The following is a 22,125-nucleotide window of genomic DNA, read 5'->3' on the forward strand; positions in this document are numbered from 1 at the left end:
TGTCAACCCAATCTAATCCACCCTCGAAGGATGTCTTATTTGGTCTGCACAGTTTTGGAGGAAAAAAATAATTATTTGCCAATATTTTTAAGTGGAGAGCTTTTACATAAAACGATAGAGTTCTTTTGAAAAGTAAGGTGATCTGGGAACCCCGAGCTTACATTCCTCCCTGAGGACATCCGCTGGAACTCAGTGGTTTCTGATACCGACACGGCCCCCGGAGGTCTGAGTGTGCAACCCCTGATGTGAGCTGTCTGCAGCTAGAGAGCTGGCTGGGTTTCAGCCGCCTGCAGCTTCTCCTCCACGTCAGCTTTCCCTTAATTAATTTCATCAGGGCTCATGAACTGCGTCCTTTGTTCTGATTAGGTTAGATTTAGCTTTGGGCCTAAATAAAGGCTGTCTGCAGGCAGCTGTGCTCTCTCAACCTTCAGTTAGTAATTAACAAGGAGCTGGAGGCTGAACCGGGGCGTGCTGAGGCCATGCCGCGGGGCCACCCCTAGGTGTGCCCCACGCTTACTCCAGCCTCCCAACAGAGTCATTTCTGAAACCCTGGGACTGTGTTTTGAGCTGAGTTGAGATCGGAGGTGTCAAATCAATAGTCTCTCTTGAGGTTCTGTTAGCTGTGAGGCCTGTGCGGGGACGTGCGAGGCGAGTGAAACATAATCTGCCTCTCACCGCGTGCAGGTGGAGATAAGTGACAAACGTTTGAGAGTTTGCACATCAGTGCAGCAGACATGAGTCTCCCATCACAGACTCGGAGGTAGAAGAAATGTAACCTACTAGCGTTTTCTCTGTTACAACTTCATGTCTTTTGGGAGCCCCCACTCATCTGGGGGTTAAAATTTAGTTCATTCTGGACACCCTTCTCCCCCTTTCTCTGAATTGCATTTGTGCTCTGGGCTGATGACACAGTGCCAGGCTCTTGGAGCTGTACCAGCTGGGGTGTCACCGTGGTAACAAGAGGCTTCCACCTCTCATTGGTGAAAAGCAGCAAGTATTTCCTGTTTGCACGGCACGTCCCCACTGGGCCAGCGGTGGTGCAGGGGCTCGGGTGGTGCAGTCACCCAGGAGCCCAGGGCGATGCAAACGTCACCACCTCGAGTCATTGCCAGTGGCTGTGAGAGAGGAGGACCCAGGACGATGTCACACTGGAAATTCACACTCAGCCGACAGAGCCGTGTGTCACTCCTGTCTACTACTCATTGCTCAGAAGGAGGCTTTCGGCCCAACAGCCCCCGGGTGCAGAAGGGCACGCCTCCCACGTGCCCAGCGCCGGCATCCAGAAAATGTGGCAGACGGCACAGGTGGCTCCCACAGGTGGGGGCCTCTGTCTGCTGGTGATGTCACCTCTCGGCCCTGTCTCTGTCGAGACCGTCCACCTTGTGTCAGGCATCATATTAGCCCCGCTCTCAGCTGCTCTGTGACCTGGTTACTGTTTCCCAGCCGCCCCCCGTGTCTCCCTTTCCTGGATCTTAGGAGCCACAGCCATGGAGATGCCACGAGGCCCTCTCAATGGTCACCACATTCCAGAGAGCACATCTGGGACCCCGTACAGTACACATGGCGGGCCAGAGGGACCCAAGCTGCCTGCAGAAGCATGTCACGTGTCTGCGTGGCTATGGGACGCGAGTGCAGGTGACAGTACCAGAGGAAACCGGATCCAAGTCACTCGATAACCGCGGGGATTATTGTGGGAGTGTCTTACCTCCAGGGCCTCGTGACTCGCACGGCCACGTCTGTGACCCTCACAGCAGCCTGGGGAAGAGAGGCTGCTGTCTCCATTTCCACAGCGAGAACGTGGAGGCCCAGAGAGGTCCAGCCCCCCGATCCCTGTAGCCCTGGAAGTAGAACCAGGTGTCGTTTGGCTCTGAAGCCCAGGCTTTTCCCGGTCGCTGTTTTCTCCGTCTTGCTGACCCGTCAGCGTTTGCCCACCTGTGAAATGCCCTCCCTGGCAGCACACATGCTCCCCCATCTCTGTGGCCCCACAGTTTGCTTCATGGGAAGCAGTCGGCCTGCCCTCTTCTCAGACCCGCTGGTCACTGCCCTATGGCCCGGCCCCTGCTGGACACGGGGTGACACAAGGAGAAATAAATGGCAAAGGAGCTTCCGGTGGTGATTTGGGGATCGTACAAGAAACAAGTCAGTTGTGAAAGCAGAAAAGGAACGGTGATGCCTCTGTTTACCTTTGGGCAGCAAAGAGGTGCCGACCCCAGACCTGGACCCCTCGTTGTGGCCAGGACCAGGGCAAGGGTGCAGACACGCTCAAAGCAAAGCCTCGACCGCCGAATCTGAAGAGCCATTCTCAGGGCCCCTCTGGTCCTTGCGGCACCTTCCAGGACCCACGAGGATCACCCTGCCGCAGCTCTGCCTGGACCCATCACTCCTGGCAGAGGACAGATGCCCATGGCCTCTGCATCTCCCCCTCAGTGCAGACTGGGAGTCATGGTGGTGGTGCCATTGGGGGCTGGGCAGCTGGCTGACGGTCCCCCTGGCCTGATCGCCCCACGGCCCCTCACCACCTCAGCTGTCATGCGATTAGGCCAGGCAGCAAGATTCCGTGTGACATCTGAGGACAGGGATGTGTGGGGGCGCCGTCCTCGTCCCGTGTGGCTCTGGTCCATTCAGGCAGGAGGCGCCAGAGGCACTCACCCCCAAGGAAAGCTCTGCCTCCTTGTCAGGCCACACTCACACCTGGAAAACGCAAGGGTGACGAGAGTCCGTGGTGAGAGGCGCAGGTCCCCCCCTGGCCCCTGCCTGCCCGCCTCTCCCCCGAGGCCTCCTGGTCTCCGGGGTGGGCCCGGCGACTTTCTTCCAGACGTTCCGTAATGCAGTTCAACTATTTTTGACATCAAAACAAAGTGTTTCAGAAACAGGAAGACTCTCCAGGAAAGTCCTTTTCAAGGAGATTATTTAAAACTGATGCAGTAGCTGTCTTCGCCAATGGTTTTCAACCACAGTCCACAAATATTAAATGGAAAATTCCAGAAATGAACAACTCATACATGTTAAATTGCATGCCGTTCTGAGTACCGTGATGCAATCTTGTGCTGTCCAGGGGCAGCCGGGATGTGAGTCACCCCTTGGTCCCCGTCTCCACGTTGTATGAGCTCCCCACGTGTTATCCACTCAGCCGCCAGCTCGGGTGTCAGATGGACTGTGACACTGTCGCAGGGCTTGTGTGCCAGTCACCCTTGTTTTAGCCACGATGCCACATGTGCATGACATTCATCACAATGTGTTGTTATAATTGGGCTGTCGGAGAAGTCATGGCGCATTTTTCTATGTTTTTCGTTGCAAAAATGCGTCATGACTTTTCCGACAACCCAACAATTGTTCTATTTCATTACTTGTTGCTAATCTCTTACTGTGCCTAGTTTGTACGTTAAACTTCATCACGTATAAACATATCATGTCTGTATAGAAAAGAACATAGTATATATAGGGTTCGGTACTATCCTCGGTTTCAGGCACCCACTGGGGGGTCTTGGAACAAATCCCCTATGAATAAGAGAGGATGGCTGTGCTCGGATGGACAGGCAGGGAGCTGACGGGGGTACCGGAGGTTGTGGGGGAGCTGCAGCTTTGAGCGCCCAGGCCTGGAGCCAGGGCGAGCTTCCCGGAGCAGAGATCTCTGTGGGCCGTGCACTCTCAGCCATCGGCTGGGCTGGCAACACAACAGCCTCGAGTTTCCACTCCTACCCCATCCTTTAATTCTAGGAGCTGGTTCTCACGGACGCCCTCTCCAGGGCAGGATCACGGCTGGAATAAGGGACTGGGTCCTCGCCGTCTCCCCTCCTCGCCCCAACCCTTCTCGGCAGGGGGAGCAGAGGGCGAGGCTGTGCGCAGGGCAGCAGATCAGACACAGGCCCTGAGGACGCGGGCTGCCTGAGCAGCCGGAAGCGGGTTGTTTTCAGAGACAGAACGGGCTCCATAAGGGAATCGCCTAAATTTCACGCGTGCGTGCGCCTGCGTGGGTGTTATCTCCTTATTCAGGCTGCAGGTTCTTGGAGCACCAGGCTGCTCTGTGGGCAGCACCGGCACGTGCTTCTTGTCTGGATCAGGTATAAAGCAGGTAAGTGAATTTGTGAATAAGAGGAGGCTGGGCCAGCTGATGTGCTCGTCTGCTCTGCTTCTCTGCAGGTCTTCCTCTTCTGATCTGTATCATCTCGATATCGTCAGCCATGGACAGTTACGGAACCACTAACAAGTAAGTAGAGGGTTTGCCTCTGAGGTGCCCGTGTTGGCAGGACTCCCGTGGGAGAGGGCCCTGGGAGGGGTCCCAGGGCCTCGGCGTCTGTCTCCCATGTTCTTCCAGGGAAGGTGTGTACGGGGCTGACTCCCCCAGGCCCTGGCAGCGAGAAAGGCCACACAGAGTGAGAAACAACCCCCTCTGTGCCCAGGGCACTGTCCCACCTCGGAACTGGCAACTGGGGTGTCAGGGGGCCCCCAGGATGGTGAGGTTTCTGATGGGAACTGTGACACCCATGTGGTCGTCCTAGACACACGGTCACCATGGAGCGCAGCTCTGTGATGCGTTCGCCCTCTGTGAGGTGGTCAGCAGGTGCCTAGCACACCAATGCTCGTGGCCACAGCCGCATGGCTACATGTGTGTGAGGAAGCCGGGCCTGCTGTGCCACGGGCAGGGCCCTTCCTCAGGGCCTGACAGTGTCGGAGACCCCGTGCCACACTCCAGACTGCAGCGGACGGGCTACAGAGCTGTGGGCCAGGTCCCGTTTCCGAGATCCAGGGAAACTGCCTGCCTTCCAAGAAAATAAAACAGACTGTAGCTCCAGTGTCTCCAGGAAGCCGCGTCCTCCCCTCGGCCACGCTGAGGGACCACTGAGCGGAAACAGGGAAGGAGAGTGTTCACGAAGAGAAAGCATTTTTACAGCTTCCGGACGCGATGGTTTTCCAGCTGGTCACCTGGGAGAAACCTGGCCCTTTCTACTTCAGGGAAGCTGTTTACAGGGAAAGAAGCTCGTAAAAGAAGCGTCGCCTGAGCGCGTATCAAAACAAGAGGGACAGGACAGACCGTTGTTCTGACCCATTCCGTCCAAGCAGGGAAGGTTTCAGAAGTCGAGGCATTAATTAAAGAAGCAACCTCTAGTCGGACATGTTTCCACAGCATTTATTCCGCGCTGTGCCACCTGGAGCGTGTGGGTGCCGTGTCCCCCGCAGTGCGGGGCCCGGGTCTGTGACTGACACCAGCCTGTCTCCCACTCACGTGCCCAAGAGTGAGGGGCCTGGGGGAAGGTGCCGGAAGCTGTCTCTGCGGAGGACAGACAGTCGGCAGACCCTCACCGACGTAAAGTCCTCGTGAAACCGTGGGCCAGCCTGGCTTTCTCTGCAGTCGGCACACTCTCGAGGCCTGGGCTTGAGTGGCACGTGGCAGAGGCGCCCCAGGCTCACTGTGCATTTTCATTGTCCATGCTGCGTCCTCAGACGGGAGGTTTCTGCCCCCCACACTCTGGGTGTTAGCACCTTAGAGGTGCTGTCAGCTGTTTTGGGGCACTTTGTTGTCTCCTGGTCCAGGGGGTCTTGGGGCAGGAAGTGGGTAGGAAAGCAGGGCCTTAGGTTCCCCATCTGCAGGGTGGGAGCCATCATAGCGCCTGCCTCCGGGGGCGGGGGGCTGTCAGGGTAAGCGAGGGGACGCAGCCGGGGCTTTGGTGTGGTGTCGGCGAGCAGCCGGTCACTGGGCAGTGAGCGGGCAGCCCGGCCAAGGCGTCCACCGTGTGTTAACGAGGACTGTGCCACGCACCTGGCCAGACCTGGCAGGTGTGCCCAGGCCCCAGGGCTGTCCCCAGGTCCAGGGAGATGAGCTGTCCTAGGGACCCCCAGGCTGTGGGCTGGTCTGATGCCCTGAAAGAAATGACATTGTCCAGGAGCTGGCATTCTTGTCTGACCTCCCGGAGACACACCTCAGACGCCAGAAGGAATTTCACATCCTCAAACAGGACCGTACATCCCAGATGAGGCGTCTCTGGAAATCAGAGCCATTGCAGGTTGCCCCTGGGGCCTTTTCTCTCAGTTAGGGACACTGTTGGAGGTGTCACTGACCGACAGCTAATGACAAGCGGATAAAATGGTCGGTCCTGTGTCACATGACTCACCGACCCCCGATCCCCCTACTGAAGGCACCTGTTAGGTCAGTGTCTGCTGCTCTCTGGAGGAAAGCCAGCCCCTAACAGAAGTCCATTTACTTATTTTTTATAATCAAGTGAAAATGCATTTTGCCTCTTGGCTAGACCCTTCAGAGGTGAATTTTCCCGCTAACGAGGAGCCTGTAAGAGCTTTTTTCCCTGAGCCGGTCTGCAAACCTGCAGACTTCTCCCCACGACCGGGAGATGTGAGACCCTCGTGCACGGGGCACAGACACAGTCGTTGGGACGAAGTGTCATGTGGCTGTGCCCAGGCTGACCTGGGACTGTCCTGGCAGCTCCTTCTGGAGGAAGGTGCCCAGCGCTGGGGCAGGCGGCTCGGGTTGTTGAAGTAACGGCTCTGCTTCCCTCCGCAGTTGCTGGCTGTCCCTGCAGAGTGGCGCCATCTGGGCCTTCGTAGCCCCTGCCCTGCTGGTCATCGTGGTAAGTTCCCTGCCGGTGGGGGGCCTGGGGCTGCGTGGAGATGGGCCTGGTCCTACCTGGGAAGCGTCACTCCTGTGACAGGCCCTCGTAGGGGTCATTTCCCAAGTGACACGCAGGGAGATGGGGCACATCTTCAGGTTTCCAGCTGAAGCTGCAAGTGTGGCCGCTGGCCCTGGGGGTTGGGGACGCAGGGCTGTGTTGGGGACTCTTAGCGAAAGCCTCCTGGGGACCACACACGGCTGTTAGGATTCCTGTGGTTTCGGGGAGAGGAAACCCCACTTGTGGTTGAGCAGAAACGGGGATTCCTAGGCCTGTGGTCAGGAGTGTTTGTGGTCACTGCTGGGCCCAGGGGTCAGACAGGCCACCGCCACGTGCTCGGGCTCTGTGCTTCTCAGCTGTTTTCCTGCGAGTTGGCTCCTTTCTTGGACAGGTTGTCCCAGAGCTGGTGAGAAACAAAATTCTGATAACAATGGTTGCTGGAGTTGCGGGGGGAGGGACACCTTTGCTATTCTCCCCACGGGGCCGGGACCCAGGCCGTGGTCACTGCTCTGAGCTGCTGCCGGTGGAGGGTGTAGAGCCCTCCCTGGGGAAGGGGGGGACGCCTCCCAGAGACACTTGTGCCTTCAGTGTCCTCATTCATCACCTCCCCATTCGGGTCCCAGGCTGCCTAGATGGCAATCGTGACTGTCCTGCCAGTCCTGTCCCTTTCCATGTCACCAGTACGGCAGTCAGCAGGGACTTGGGAGACGGTCTGTGGGCGGCACTGAGGCCACCCCTCCCCACGTGGAAACTTCGTAACTATCGTCTCGTCCGCCAGCCTTCCTCCTCGGGCTCCCTGCCCTTTTCCCCAGCTGCTAATTTGAAAGCTCATTGGACTTGGCCCCACATTTGGTGGCACAACCAGGCGTGGGCCCTGGTGGTTAATGGGAAACAAATCTAAGGGAAGATGCTTTAAGACCCGGATTACTTCTTCCTGATTCAAATGCCCCTCAGACTCTCCTTGTGCCCCACGGAGGTGCAGCAGTGTCTCCCTGGGAAAGGGTTTCTGGAGGACAGAGCGAGGGGACCGTCGTGTCATCATCATTGTCTGCTTGGGACGGGGGTGCCAGCCCCACTCTCGATCCCCTCGTTCCAGCTGCACTGGCCCGGCTCCCTTCCATGCCAGCTGCCAGGTGACAGGACCTGGGTATCACAGGCGATGGGTAGTTTCCTTGGTGACACATGGCCCTGCGAGCCTCCTGGGTCCTCCGTGGCCGCAGCACCCATGCCTCTGCCTTCAGAACCTCCTGTCTCACAGGAGCCCGTGCCCCCAGCACCCTGCAGCCCTAGCCATCTGTCTCCCTGGTTGCCGGCTTCGGTGGTGACTGGGTGTTCCCTTTGTCCATCACCAATGGTCAGAATCACATCCCTGCGTCCCCACTGTGAGCGGAGGGGCACAGCAGTCTCTGTCAGACCAGGGGCCCCACACCTGTGCTATACAGGAAGGTCCTGCCGGGAAGGCGTCCCGGTGGGGACGGGGACCCGACAGGGCCTCAGAGCACTCGCCTTTGTGTCAGCAACAAGCTCTGAGAACGGTGTCCCCCAGTTAATCACATTCAGGGCGGGAGGCAACGCCATGTAATGGTGATGTGTCACTGAGCTTTCAGAGCCAGAGCTGCTCTGTCCCCAGGGCTGACTCGTCCCAATCTCTTTGTCACACGGCCTTTCACAGGATTTCAGAGGCTTTGGTACGAGACCGCGTGCTCCCTCCCTACCCCCTCTCTGGTCTCTGGCTGAGCGGTTCACTTCTCCAACCAAAACAGAGAACATTTCTAGGACAGACATCAGTCGCCTTCAATAATTCCCTGCCTGCCCCTTGGGAGAGAGATTTACGGGAAAAGCAATGGCAGGGGTGCCGAGGGGGCACGTGTGTGTAAGTCCCACGTCGCCTGCTTGCTCCCTGTCCTGACCTAGCCCTCCAGATGTGCAGGCCCCGGGCAGGGTCGCCCGTCCCAGACAGTTCTGGGTAATCTGTTTTCCTCCGTGTGGGTCAGTGACCGTGGAGTCTGGAGGGTGCCCTGCCCAGGTCCTTCTCCAACCACTGCCACGTGGGGTCCCCATGTCCTCCAGGTTTGCAGGAGCCCCGGCTGCCACTCCTGAGGGGGCGTGACCCCGGGGCCCTCACCCAGCCCACTCCTTGAGAGGTGGGGAGGGAAGGGGGGCAGAAAAGGAGGTTTGCTGGTTTCATGGTCAAGTGCAGGGGCCGCTAACTGCCGCCCGCTGTGGCCCACCGCCTGCTTTTGTCAACGGCGTTTCGGTGGCACAGCCACTGTTTAAGGACTGTCTGGGCTGCATTCACGCTGCAGTACAGGCCGTGTGGCTGCAAAGCCAGCGGTGCCTACCGCCCGTGCCTTGGCACAAAGGGCATGTGGACCCCAGCTCTAGGGGGGTCCTGGGACCGTGCCCCCCTGACTTTGTCAGGCCTCACGCGGGTGGGGGTGCTTCTCCTCATCGGGTCTGTGCTGCCACCTAGAGTTCTGCCCCTATTTTCCTAGGGGTCTTCTGCCCACTTTCCACCTGGGGAAGCAAGTTTCAGAATAGCACACCTGGCCTGACCCATGGGTGTCTGGGGAGTGGGTGCTTCCACACTCCAGGCATTTAAACAGCCGGGAGCCCTGGCAGGTTTGAAACGATAACTCTTTAGAAAGGTGTCTGTGGTGTGAGTGTGGTTTCTGTGTGTCCGGCTGAGGTTCATCCCAGAGGGGCAGGAACGCAGCGGGATGACGTCATTCCCTGGGTGGCTACAGGCGGGCTGAAGGCAGACATGGCCCTGGGACCCGCAGGCTTTACAGAAGCTGTACCCCAAGAGCAGGGACCCTGGGAGGGTGGGGGGTGACGAGCGGGTGGAGGGGGCAGGCCTGGTGCTGCGGTGTGTTTTCATGCGGCTCTCCAAGCCGCCGCCCGCTTCCCCTTAGTTTCTCACCGAGGTGGGACCGGAGGTTAGCTGCACCTCCCTCCAAACGCCACAGCAAGTGTGCCGGTCCTACGAGGCAGAGGGCGGTGCGTGCAAACGAAATCAGACAGGCTGGGGATGAGAGAGAGGGGAGAACAAATAAACCCCGGCAAAGTCTTGGGAGCCATGGGGACGATGACGAATTGTAACGGCCGATACACAATGTGAGCAGCTTAACCGTCGCCCAGGCGCATCCTTACGACCTTAACTAGAGAGGCCAGGACAGAGCAGAAGCCCTGGGATCTAATTAATCTCTTGTGGCATAATTATGTGTGTAAAACCCTTTGCCGTGATTTGATGCATCCACCACACTGCGGAGTGGGTGTAGAGCCGCCTGTGTGACCATGACGTCTCGCCTGACCGCTGGGGCGGGCACGGCTCTCACCACCCAGCAGCAGACGGGCTTGTGATGACACCTCTGGGCTCACGTGGGTGTTGGCTGAAGTGACCTTGGGCACATGTGGGGTGTTGGAGTTTCTCCCCAGGGGCCCCCAGGTGGCCCTGTTCCCTGGTCCCAGGCCCCACGGTTCCTCCGTCCCCTTCCTGAACCACTGGGACACTTCAGGGCTAGGTCTCTTTTCCTCCTGAGCCTAAGGACACTGCTGAGACTTTCATGAGAGAAGGGGTTTGTATTATTTCCCTTTTAGTTCATAATTGTTCAAAACTAATATTGAGTGAAGTCATTTGAGTTTTGCATTTTGACACACATGGTCAAACATTTGAAAGAAAAGCTTAATAATATATTAGAAAGTTTTCTGTCCGTGTCTCCACCACCCCCCACACAGACTACCCAGACTCCCCCGGGGCTGGTTGGGTGTCCCCTGCACCCCAGGGCTGTATGTGGAATCTGCTGGGCCTCTCCACAGTGTCCATCACACTCTGGCTTTCCGGCCCTGGACCAGCTGCTGGGTCCCCTTATGTGCAGCGTGGCGGCCCCAGAAGTCCCCACCCCCCTGGACCTGATGTATTCAGGGGGTTACAGCCTGTTGTGACAGACGAGGCCTCAGGTCACCCGTGGGTGAGGACCCAGGACATACACCCCCAAAGCGAAGGAGGCAGAACTTGCAGGGCGGCAGACAGAAGGCCTAGGGGATGCTCCCCCGCAGATGCGAGGTTGCTGTAGGGTGAATCATGCATGTGAAACACGGTGCAGCTCAGAACTCTGGAAATTCCCCAACGGCGTAAAAGCTGAAAGCATTTATTCAAGAAAAAAACGACTGAATCTCGGGGAGAGCAGCTGCGTCTGTGGCATTTTTTGTGTCCCCCCCACCCCCACCCCCTGCCCCACCCCTCGCAAGGCAGTCTACGCTGCTGGAGGCAGGATGCTTCCAGGCACATGCACAGCCTGGTTTCAGAAGGCCGCTGAGATGGCCTGGAAGGGAAGTTCCCACTCCCTGGAGCAGCGACTATGCCGGAGGCACCCTCGCTTTTGTCCCCATCGCGGTATTTTCACTCCAGAACCCGGTGACCTGCTGGCCCGCCTCTTAGTCTGGCTGAGTGTGGCTGTCCTGTGGCTGTGACACAGTCAGTCGGCAGTGAGGAGGGGTGGGGGCACGGTATTCCTGGGCGATCAGGTCTGTGACCTGCTTCCTCTCCCTGACCTGGGGGACATCCACAGTCACCCTCGTCTTACAGGCGAGAAGATGGGGCCAGCCAGGTGGGTGTGACTGCTGGGAGAGGGGGTGCCAGACGGTGAGCTGGTTGGTTAAGATGAGACACCAAACTGAAAGCCACAATCACACCTTCATCTGCCTATGGAAACAGGATAAGCAAGGGCCAGACAGGAAAGGGTGCCATGCCCAGTGTCCCGTTTCCCGGGGACAGACAGACAGGGATGCCTCAAATCGTCCCACTGGGAGGACGATGGGAGGAGGGTCAGGACAAGGCTGGGGGTGGGAACGGCCTGAGCAGTGAGGCAGAGTGGGGAGGAGGCTGCGAGGCCCCCAGGAAGAGGCGGTACTGGCAGGCGTGTTTGAAAAGGCCTCAGGCTGGGTGCCCAGAGGGGACCTTCCAGGGCAGGAGCCCAGGCTGCGTGTGTGGCGTGGCCAGCCAGGGTGGAAGGGGCCCCGGGGGTCCATGCCTGCAACGCCCTTCAGAGCCCCCAAAGCTCGGCTGTGGGCCAGGTCTGGTGGGGTGGCCGCCTCCCTCTGAGGCCCGCCTGTAATTCACACAAGGGATTTGGTCCTGGAGCTGGAGCCCTCAGCAACTCTGCAAATGACCTTGGAGTTTCTCAGAAATAAGGGAGAGGCCGCTGGCCACAGACAGCCCTGAATCCAGCTGGGGACCCCACAGCGGAGGGATATCCGGGCTGTCACTCTCCTGCTGTCACCTGCTGTGACCCAGCCTCTCGTTCAGGACCCTGGAGAGCTGCCATGGGAGGGGACAAGTCCTGGAGCCTCTGCCAGACCCCTTCCATCCCCCCCCCACCAGCAGCACAGACCCCAAGGGGAGCCCCCCCTCCCCCCGGCAGGTTCCCAGCAAGGAGGGGTCATGGACAGGAGGGAGAGTCTCCTTTGCTGTGGCCCCACAGTCACGCAGCCAGGCGTCTGGCGGGGGCGGGAATGTGCTGGGGCCCTCACACGTGATCCCTCGTCCTCTCTATGGTCAGCTCGCGCTGTGGGCACCACTGCTGTTTCTCATCAAATGGGGTTCAGAGAACGTATGTGAGTTTCCCAGGGTGACACGGCGAACCGATGCTGAGTGGAGGGTTTGCCCAAGGGCTCTCCCCTTCCTCCTGGGGACCAGAAGTGCCGTGTTTTGCTGTCTTTTCTCCATAGCACAGGTGTGAGCCCCCAGAGCGCAGACTTTTGGGGGCCTGCGGGCCAATGCCCACGGCCAGGTAGAGTCAGGTGCCTGCAGGTGCAGCTCCAGCCCTCACCTGCCCTCCTGTCCCCTCATGCAGGTCAACATCAGCATCCTCATTGCCGTGACCAGGGTCATTTCCCAGATCAGCGCCGACAACTACAAGATCCATGGAGACCCCAGCGCCTTCAAGTAAGCTGGCCTTGGCCGTCAACAGCGTCCCCACCCACAGAGGGCAGGTCGCTGGGCAGTGTCCTCACAGCCACCCTGGGACGGCCCTGGGCTCACGTCCTCTCTTAGCTCCTTGTTCAGTCGCTGTGACCAGGACTAGCCACTCTTCCCAGTCTCGGAGCCCCCATCTGTGGAAGAGGGGGGCCTACTAGATGCTTTCCTGGGCACTGCTTCACCCGAGGGCGAGAAGCAACTTGGGTGGGGTGAAGAGGAAGACTCTAGGGCCGGGCCGCCCCTGTGTCAGCCCTGCCGTCTGCTGGGACCTTGCGCCGTATCTAACCCCTCAATGTCTTGCTGTCTTCATCCGGGGTCGGGGAGCGGGGAGGGGTGACAGCAGACGTCTCACAGGGCTGTCACATGGAGGACGCCCTAAGAGAGTAAGACTCGCATCGTGCTGTGGGCTGGGCCATCGGGAGAGGGGGCAGGAGGGTTCCCTGCCCTGTATCAGTTAGAGCTCTGCCAATGGCAGGTGATGGAAAACCCAGCACAAACTGGCTAAAGAAAAGGGGGACCTATCAACACCGCAATCATGAAGCCCAGGAGGGCATCTAGCTGATTTGTACAGGGGCTCAAACCACAGCCCCAGGGCCCAGTTCCCACTGCACCTCTCAGCCCTGTGACCTCTGGGTCAGCCTCACGCCTCCTGGTGACAACCTGGCTGAAGTCTAGGAAATGCCTCTTTCCCAACAATCAGACAGACGACCTGAGGCTGGAGGCTGAGATTTGGATGAGTCACGTGGCTACCCTGGACCAGTCACAGTGGAATGGGGGTCCCAGTAACCTGGACCAGTTGTGCAATCAGCACCCCTAAACCATAGGCCAGGAAGTGGTGGAGGTGGCTGCTCCCAAGGACATGGGGGCCGGTGTTGTGTAAGTTCCCTTAGCGATAGCATATCGCTTCTGATCAGAAGGGAAAACAGCGTGTCAACAGCAGGTCAACAAGGTGATTATTCTGTAATGAATTCCAGCCTCGCGGGCTCTTTCAGCTGCTGGAAACCCTGGAATGTGCGTCGTGTGGGAGAAAAGGTGGCCCTGGGTCAGGGATCTTCCATAGCGAGAACAGGCAGCGCTGCCCTGTGGGGCTGGCCGTCCCCCGGCCCTGTGCCCCAGGCTGGTGGTGGCCTGGCCAGTGAGGAGCCTGTCCCTCCCTCAGTCCAACCTCAGCTCCCCCAGACCCCCCGGTGTGCTCACCCCACACCTGTGTACCCTCCGTGCCCTCTCTCTGCTCCCTCCCTTCACTCACCACGGGCCCCTCCACACCTTGTCTCTGCCTCCGTGGGAATGTCTCCTGAGTGGAAAGGGTGACACGGGTGGAGGTGGAGAACAGCACGGGAAGGGGGGCGTTCCCATGTGTCTGCAGAGCGTTCCTCGTAGAGGTCACCTTCCCAGGGGAGCTCACCAGGCCAAACCTGCTGCTGCCCTGGTGCTGGGCACGCCTCCCACCCCGCTGCTGTCCTCTGCGGGCACCTGGGACCAGCCCTCCCCTCTGGTGGTCAGTCTGTGTGCCCAGAGTGCATGCTGGCTCCCAAACACCCATGCCGGCTGCAATAGTGCGGAAGCAGTGCTGTTAATGGGCCCAGCACTGTCCCAGCAGGAACCCCATCTCCTCTGTCCCGGGGTCAGCCACTCACCAAGGCTGCTGCAGGGTGGAGCTCGGGCCCCACTCCCCACAGGGGCTGCGTCTGCTCCCAACCAGCAGCCTCGCACCCCCAGGCTGGCCCTCCAGACCCACCCAGGGCACTGCCCCGTTTCCCTCTCAGGTTGACAGCGAAAGCTGTGGCCGTGCTGCTGCCCATCCTGGGGACGTCCTGGGTCTTCGGCGTGCTGGCTGTCAACGGCCAGGCGGTCGTCTTCCAGTACGTGTTTGCCATACTCAACTCCTTACAGGTAGGAGCCAAGGCACCCTCAGGTGGGGGTGTTGGCTGTAGCCTTGTGGGTGGGCATGCACGGAGCAGGTTGTCCCAGGGCCGGAGTGACACCCATAGCATGGGGCGTCCCCAAGGCCCGAGGACGGGGGCATCCGTGGGGCACATTCCGGGGTCTCTGAGCAAGCGGGGCCTGAAGGGTTGTGACCCTGTTCACGTGGCCAGTACCTGTGGGAGGTACATCCCGGCCTGACAGGGAGGACAGTCTCCATGTGGACGGCTCCTGAAAGGGTCTGGAGAGGGGGTGATAGGGGTACCCCAGGTGTGAGTTCGCATGTGTCCCCTGCATGGATGGGCAGGGAAGGGTCACCAGCCTGCAAACCAGAGGCTTGGATGGCCAGAGTCTGAGCCCCCGGACTCTCAAGCCCCCGGAGGAAGCACGGAGGTGGAGCCTGTTACCACCCACAGCCCCCACCCAGCATCTGGTCTCGTGACCAGTGACCCTCTTGCAGTGGTGTGCCGAGCTTCTAAACTGTAATAAGCTTCATGCATAGCTTCCCTCTGGCTGCTTATCACGAAAGTGATGGGTGGTCCTGGCGGCCGTCCCCACACATGACAGGTCCTGGGGCTCATGTCCTCTGTGCCCCAGTTTCCTCCCCATAAAGTGGGACCGATGACAGGACTCACTCCACGGGGCTGCTTCCAGCACAATTGAGACACGTGACGTGTTTGCCTGACACACGGGAGCAGCCGCTCGATGTTAGGGGACATCTTGTCCTCAGTCTGCAGAGGACACCGAGGCTCAGCTCAGGCGACAGTCTGATGTCCTCACCTTGGGCTGTCCCCAGCGTTTGCCTGTCTGGGGACCCGCTTGTCCCTGAATCTTTGCCCAGTCAGAGGCCACCTCTGACCCCGATCTAGTGGCTGCCTGCCTCTAGGTCACATTACAGGGTGGGATCCAGGACACCCCTTGTTCCTCATGGACCCCAGCCCATCACAGCGCACGCCCAGGCTCCCCAAGAGGGAGCCAGGCCAGAGCTGCTCTCAGAACCCGTCTGCGGTGCCGGGAAGAACCTTGAGGACGTGATGATAACAAAATGCAAGTGGTTCTAACTGAGCTGCCTCCTTCCTTTCCAGGGATTTTTCATCTTCCTCTTTCATTGCCTCCTGAATTCAGAGGTACGTCTCCTGCACGCCCAACAACATGAGGCGGGTTTTGGGGTGTTTTTTTTTCTGAAAGGGCACAGAACGCGGGGTCAGGCTGGCATCTGGGAACCTAATTCTGAATAAGCCTTGAAATCAGTGACGAGTTGTGCACGGTGGGGCTAGTTTCCATCAGCCCCTTCTGTCTCATCCAGTTGCTAAGCAACACCCAAGCCTCCCCCCTCAGGCAGCGCTGGCTGCGTGGAGGACAAGGCGAGATGGAGACTCAGGGCCTTGCTGGTGACTCAGGGACAGTGAGGCGTACATGTGCTGCCAAAGGTCCTCCCAAGAGGCCCTGGGAAGCTGTCCTGGGGTGTAAGAAGGGGGTGTCCTGGCAGCAGGGGTTGGAGAGGGGGCATTGCGGTGTGGCCCCCAAGGGCATCGTGGCAGCTGGAGCTGGTCCCCTCCTCCGTGCGGTGTGGGCACTGCACCTGCTGTGTGCAGACCATGGGGAGGGTGGTGCGGCTCCAGGCCTGGCCCTGCCCTCAGGCCCCACAACCCTGACTTGTGGGCTTGGCATTGTGTGCCCTGGCACTCTAGCCACTGCCGGGCTGTGGTTGTGAGGAAATGCCCCTGGAACGGTGCGTGGGGACAGGGCAGAAGCACCCGCCCCACCATCTGCTTTTTCGGTTGAGACCGCCTGTCTGTACAACCATGGGTCAGGCGGGGAGGGAGAGATGGGGGCATGGGGCAGGGCGGGGAGCGCTGCTGAGGAAGACGGTGGCCGGTGGACGGGGTTAGGTGACTGCGAAGACCAGGGAACAGCCCAGGTCCACATGGCAGACAGGGGTGGGGTGGCCCATCCTGTGTGCACATCTGCGTGTCCACCTGCTAGTTCTACCTCCTGTCACTCGCTGTGCCCTCCACGCCACTCACTGCTGTGTGTGTCCCAGCTCCCCGCCCAGACCGTGCCAGACCCAGCTCCCCATGTAGGGCCCGGTGCCGTGGTGGGGACGCGAGCTGTGCCTGCAAGTGCGCCTGCGACTCTGACGACTGTGCTCTGACAGACCCTGCCCCTGAGGGACCTGTAGGCAGGGCTCTGACTGCCCCTGGTCCAGCCTCAGGAGCGGCTTCTAATGAGCCTTCGTTCTACCCTCAAAGGTGAGAGCTGCCTTTAAGCACAAGACCAAGGTCTGGACGCTCACAAGCAGCTCCAGCCGCAACCCCAACGTAAAGCCCTTCAGCTCCGACGTGGTGAGTGCAGTGTGGGGTGTCGCCTCCACCCCTCCCTGCAGGGGCGGACAGTGCCCTGCTGCCCCCAGGGTGCTTGCTCTCTCTCGCTGTCACCTGGAGATCCGTCCGGTCACGGCGGTGCTTCGCTGAGCCTCTGAGCGGCAGGCAGCCTCTGCCTCACCGAGGACAGCCTGGAGCCCAGCCCCGTCCGTGGTGGCATCAGTGCAGGTGGCGGTGGAGGCGCCTCGGCTCCTGGTTCAGCCCCCTGACACTTGCTGGCTGTGCGGCCCTGGGCCGTGTCACACCACGGCCGGGTCCTCTGTCCTTGTGAAATCTCCTGCCCCCTTTCCCGGGGTAGCCCTTCTTGTGTTGACTTTGGGGAATGGAAAGACATACAGGTCACTAAGTGACCAAGAGGCCCCTGGGTCAGGGCCCCCCAAGGAAGCCTGGAGCACGTGGTGTCCTCCTAACCCACTCAGGTGTCACAGCCTCAGGAGGTCCGTCCTGGGCAGCACCTGGGAACACGGGTGCTCCCGCCTCGTGTTGGTGTCACCCCCCCCCACCCCCACTCTCCACGATTGTTTTCTCCACTTGTCCGCTTGATGGCCGCTGCCCGCCTCCCCCTGTGGAAGGGTGATGCCAGGGCCAGGATCCGCCTGCCTTGCTCACTGCTGTGACCCTACAGCCGACGTCAGCACCAGTCACAGCATGCTCAGAACACAAGTGTGGAGCGAATGTGTGAATGGACAGATGGGCAGAGGAATGGAGGGAGGAATGAATGGAGGGAGGTGGATGAGTAAATGCAAGATGGTCGGTGCATGAATGAATGAGGTGAGAGTGAATGAATGAATGCACACCAGAACCCGGGAGGGGGGGGAGGGAAATCATGCAGAGCAAGCAGGTGGGAGTAGGGCGCCCCCTGGAGTTCAGGGTCCTTGCTTCTGGGGGAGCAGGGGGCCCCACGGGGAGGACCTCAGGCAGCCTCCTGGCCCAGGCCCGCTTCCGCACTCACACGGGTTCGGTGTCTCGCCTTGGATCAGAGTCCGCACCCCTCACTCCCCTGTGCTTCGCAGATGAACGGGACCCAGCTGGGCACGGCCTCCACCAAGCTCAGCCCCTGGGACAAGAGCAGCCAGTCTGCCCACCGCGTGGACCTGTCCCCCGTGTGAGCAGAGGCCGTGGACCGGGTCTGCCCGCCACTCAGAGCACCGCCCCCCCAAACAAAATGCAAGACACACTCTGCCTTCGCCGGTGGGACCTCTCCTGTTCCGTCTGGTTGTGGGATCACGGCCCCTCCCTGTGTGACAGCCCACTGCCAGCCCACAGCCCCATGCCTAGTGATGGGCGGACAGCCCGGCTCGGAGCCTCCTGTGAGCTGAGTGACTGCCCTTGGACTCCCCTGGAGGACACAGCAATCTGGCCGTGATGCTCGTGGGCCTGCTGTCATCATGCAAGTGTGCGAGCATCCGACCTGCGACGCATGAGCGCACAGGACCTGGGGAGGCTTCGCCTCTGGGCCAGGATGAGGACTCAGGGCCACAGAGGCGGGGTCTGGTGAGGGAGCCCAAGGTCTCCACATGCCCCCAGAAGGTCAGGCAGAGGCAGATGGGGACCCCTGGGGAAGACTATGACGGTCGTGTTCAACCTGCTGAATTCACCCAGCAAGCTCCAGCTGAAGAGTGGCTTTCTGTCGGGTGACATCCCGGTGTGAGGTCCATGCTGGGTCACTGGGTTGGCTGTGAGCTGAGCCGCGGGCTGCTCCACCCAGTCCTGGGTGGGGGCCTCACCAGCGTGGAGAGCCAGGAGTGGCCAAGGCACAGCGTGGGGTTCGGAGAGCTTCTCAGCATCCTCACGCGTGTTGACACTTCCGACTTGAAGCCGGCCCTCAGAGGGCGTCTTCTAGCACTGGAGCCTTCTCACATTCACGGTGGGCGGGCAGGCTATGCCTTGTGTTGGCTTCCCCCCGTCTAGATCGCGGTTTTTGCAGGGCCAAACTTCCCTTTGAGAGTTCCTTCCTTATCCCTTACAAATGCTTTTTTCCCGTGTGTCTAACGAGCAGTCGCAGTGGTGGCTTGCACAGTATGTATCTTGTGTTGCTGCAAAGGCTGCCCTGCCATGTGGCAGATAGCTCTGAGGGAGGGTCTGATCTGGGGGGGAGGCAGGGGGTGACAATCACTGTTAATCTGTGGCTCAGCCCCTGAGGCCATGGAATCACCATCACCACTCCATGTGAGCGCAAGAGCCTATGCCACACCAGGGTTTGCCATCACAGATGTGAACCAAATGCCCCTGACATATTCGCGAAATATCCTGCAGTGACCACAGCGCTCCTGGTGTCTGTGAGATGTGTGCTGCAGAATTCAGACCTGCCTTCAACCCTGGAGATGGACCTTGAACACTGTGACCATGCCAGCAGCAAGCCCTTCCCCCACCCCACACGTCTGCTTGGTTGCAGAGTAAGTTCCCTGTGTAGTTCTGTGGAACTTTGGCACCCTCATCTGGTACCTTCTACAAGGAACTCGCCCAACCACAGTGAGTGTGACATCGTGCACGGCCACCCCACCGCGGGAGGGGGTGCAGACTGGCGTGTCCACAGAGTGAACCGTTGGTCTGTCCAGACAAACTCCCAGGAGCGCCAGTCAGCTCAGCACATTGTGACAGTGCCATGCGCCTCGTGTGAAACCCCCATGGGCATGCTGGGGGGCACCTGGCAGACACAGGTGGACACCCCCGCAGAGCCCCTGCTTGGTGAAAAGTCCGACGTGCCAGCCTGGCTTCTCCTCATGACTCAGAACCCGGGTTCCTTCTGTGCCCGTGAGAACACTGTATTCCTCGGATTTACACTTGGATTTTCCCTCATTTAGTTCCTGGTGAAGCAAATCAAATGGGACCGGCCTTTATTGTAGATGGAATTCTTTGCTTTTTTACTCTCAACGTCCTCCCCCTCCATGGCTAATATATCAGGAGATGTGGTGAGCAAACCTTTGCCGTCCAGTGAATGAAGAGTGCACTTTATTTATACACGATCTGCTCCGGCTGCTGCGGTATTTTATCATCTGCACACACTGGGCCAAAGCTAAGGTGTCAGGAAGAGTCGTGTGTTTAGAGCAGTTCACAGCACAGGCAAGATGATGAATGCCCCTCAGTAGTGAAAGTGTGTCGTGACTTTTATGAAATAAAATCTTAATGTCCTTAAAACAGAGTGTGGACTTTAAAGTCTTTTGCTTGTGGCAGGTGACCAGGATCGCGGGTCTCTCGACAAAAATCTAAACAGAATCACACATGGGTACAATGCTACCCTCGGCGCGTTTACTCAGCGACATGTACCCAGCACGTTCTAGCTCTGGGGACACCATGACAGACGATGCACCCTCCACCCCACCCCACCTCACCGCACCCCTACTGCTCTCTTAGGTACCTGGGGATTAGGTGCCAGCCAGCGGGCGTAGGGAGAAGGACAGGGACATGGTACACCGTGTCCCTTTGTCGGTGTCCTGAGTGATGCACTGGTGCTTTTTCACAGGAGGGACAGGGTCCAGCCGCATGCCACCCTCCCAGCTACATGGTTCTTTTGCTCCGGGCTTGATCTCCCTGACACCCTCGGGGTCCCCACCTCCTCTGGCCAGAGCCCCCAGTCCTAGCGCCTCTCGCAGCCATCTTCTTGTGCCATCTTTCCTCCAGAGAGTCCTCAGAACTTGGAGTCCACACAGGGAGGGAATTATTGTCCTGGGCCTGAATAGTCCTTTAAAACAGCTTTTTCACCATGTTGAGAGAGTTTGCGAGTGAGTGGTGGTGCTGTGGCGAGGGAGAGGGGGTGTGCAGCTCACATCCCTGGCTGGTGCCCTACTTCCTTTTTAATTTTATTTCTTTTTTATTGAGGTATAATTGACATACAACATTGTGACAGTTTCAGGTGTGCAGCATAATGACTCGATACTTGTATGTATTGCAAAGTGGTAACAGTAAGTCTAGTTCACATCCGTCTCCACATGTAGTTACAAATTACTTTTTCTTTTGATGAAAGCTTTGTAGATGTCTCTTAGCAGCTTTCTAATAATATGCAACACGGGTATTATAGACTATAGTCCCCATACTGTACCTTACACCTCAGGACTTGGTTATATTATAACTGGAAGTTTGGACCTGTGACTACCTTCACCCATTTTGTCTCCCCAATCCCAACATCTCTGACAACCACCAATCTGCTGTATCAATGAGCTCAGCTTTTTCGGATTCATCATATAAGGGAGGTTACGCAGTATTTGTCTTTCTCTATCTGACTTATTTCCCTGAGCAGCATACCTTCAAAATCCACCGATGTCTCAAATGGCAGGATTTCCTTCTTTTGGCCGCTGAATAATATTCCACTGTGTAGTGTATATATAGCCATTGTAAGTATATTGCACCTTTTCTTTATCCATTTATTCATTGTTGCTGATTTTGTGTCCTGCAACTTTACTGAATTCCTTCTTTATTCCATCTTTTTTTTTTTTTTGGTGGGATCTTTAGGGATTTCTATGTAGAAGACATGTCATTTGCAAACAGAGATAATGTCACTTCTTCCTCTATGATTTGGGTGCCTTCTATTTCTCCCTCGCGCTCTCACTGGGACTCCCAGTGCTGTGCCGTGAAGGAGAGGTGAGAGTGGGCGCCCTCGTCTCGTTCCTGATCTTAGGGGGAAAGCGCCCAAACGTTCCCCACTGACCGTGACGTTAGCTGTGAACGTACCATATATGGACTTTTGTGTTGAGAGTTTATCATGAAAGGATGCTGAATTTTGTGAAATGCTTTTTCTGCCTCTGTTGAGATGATCATACAATGTTTCTTTCATGCTGTTCATGTGGTGTATCACATTTGCTGATTCGGGTGTGATGAGCCATCCTGAATCCTGGGGATAGATGCCACCTGATCGTGATGCATGATTCTTTAATGTGCTATTGAATTTGGTTTGCTAGTATTTTCTTGAGGATTTTTGCCTCTACGTTCATCAGTGATATTGGTCTGTAGTTTTCTTTTCTTGTGGTGTCCTTGTCTGGCTTTGGTATCAGGGTGAGGCTGGCCCCATCAAATGACTTTGGGAGTGTTCCCTCCTTTTCAATTTGTTGGAAGAGTTTAAGAAGAGCTGGTGTTCATTTTGTTTAAGCAGTTGATAAAATTCACCAGAGAACCATGTGGTCCTGGAATTTTCTTTTTGGGGAGGTTTTTGATTAGTGATGCAATCTCATTACTCTTTATCTGTCTGTTCATATTTTCTATTCCTTCATAATTTAGTCTCGGC

At 58.0% G+C, this 22,125-nt stretch overlaps 1 protein-coding gene across 1 annotated transcript in view; it reads left to right on the plus strand.

Annotated features, from left to right (window-relative positions):
- Positions 1-20,047, plus strand: part of ADGRD1 (adhesion G protein-coupled receptor D1) — a 124,002-nt gene extending 103,955 nt beyond the window's left edge. The window contains exons 19-25 of the mRNA XM_019668921.1: positions 4,141-4,207; positions 6,515-6,581; positions 12,476-12,567; positions 14,367-14,493; positions 15,609-15,650; positions 16,776-16,868; positions 17,921-20,047. Of these exons, the coding sequence (XP_019524466.1) occupies positions 4,141-4,207; positions 6,515-6,581; positions 12,476-12,567; positions 14,367-14,493; positions 15,609-15,650; positions 16,776-16,868; positions 17,921-18,016 (584 nt within the window). The 3' untranslated portion in view covers positions 18,017-20,047. The remainder of the gene's footprint in view (positions 1-4,140; positions 4,208-6,514; positions 6,582-12,475; positions 12,568-14,366; positions 14,494-15,608; positions 15,651-16,775; positions 16,869-17,920) is intronic.
- The last annotated feature ends 2,078 nt before the right edge of the window (positions 20,048-22,125 follow it).

This window comes from Hipposideros armiger, unplaced genomic scaffold (assembly GCF_001890085.2).
Source record: "Hipposideros armiger isolate ML-2016 unplaced genomic scaffold, ASM189008v1 scaffold_544, whole genome shotgun sequence".
NCBI lineage: Eukaryota > Metazoa > Chordata > Mammalia > Chiroptera > Hipposideridae > Hipposideros > Hipposideros armiger.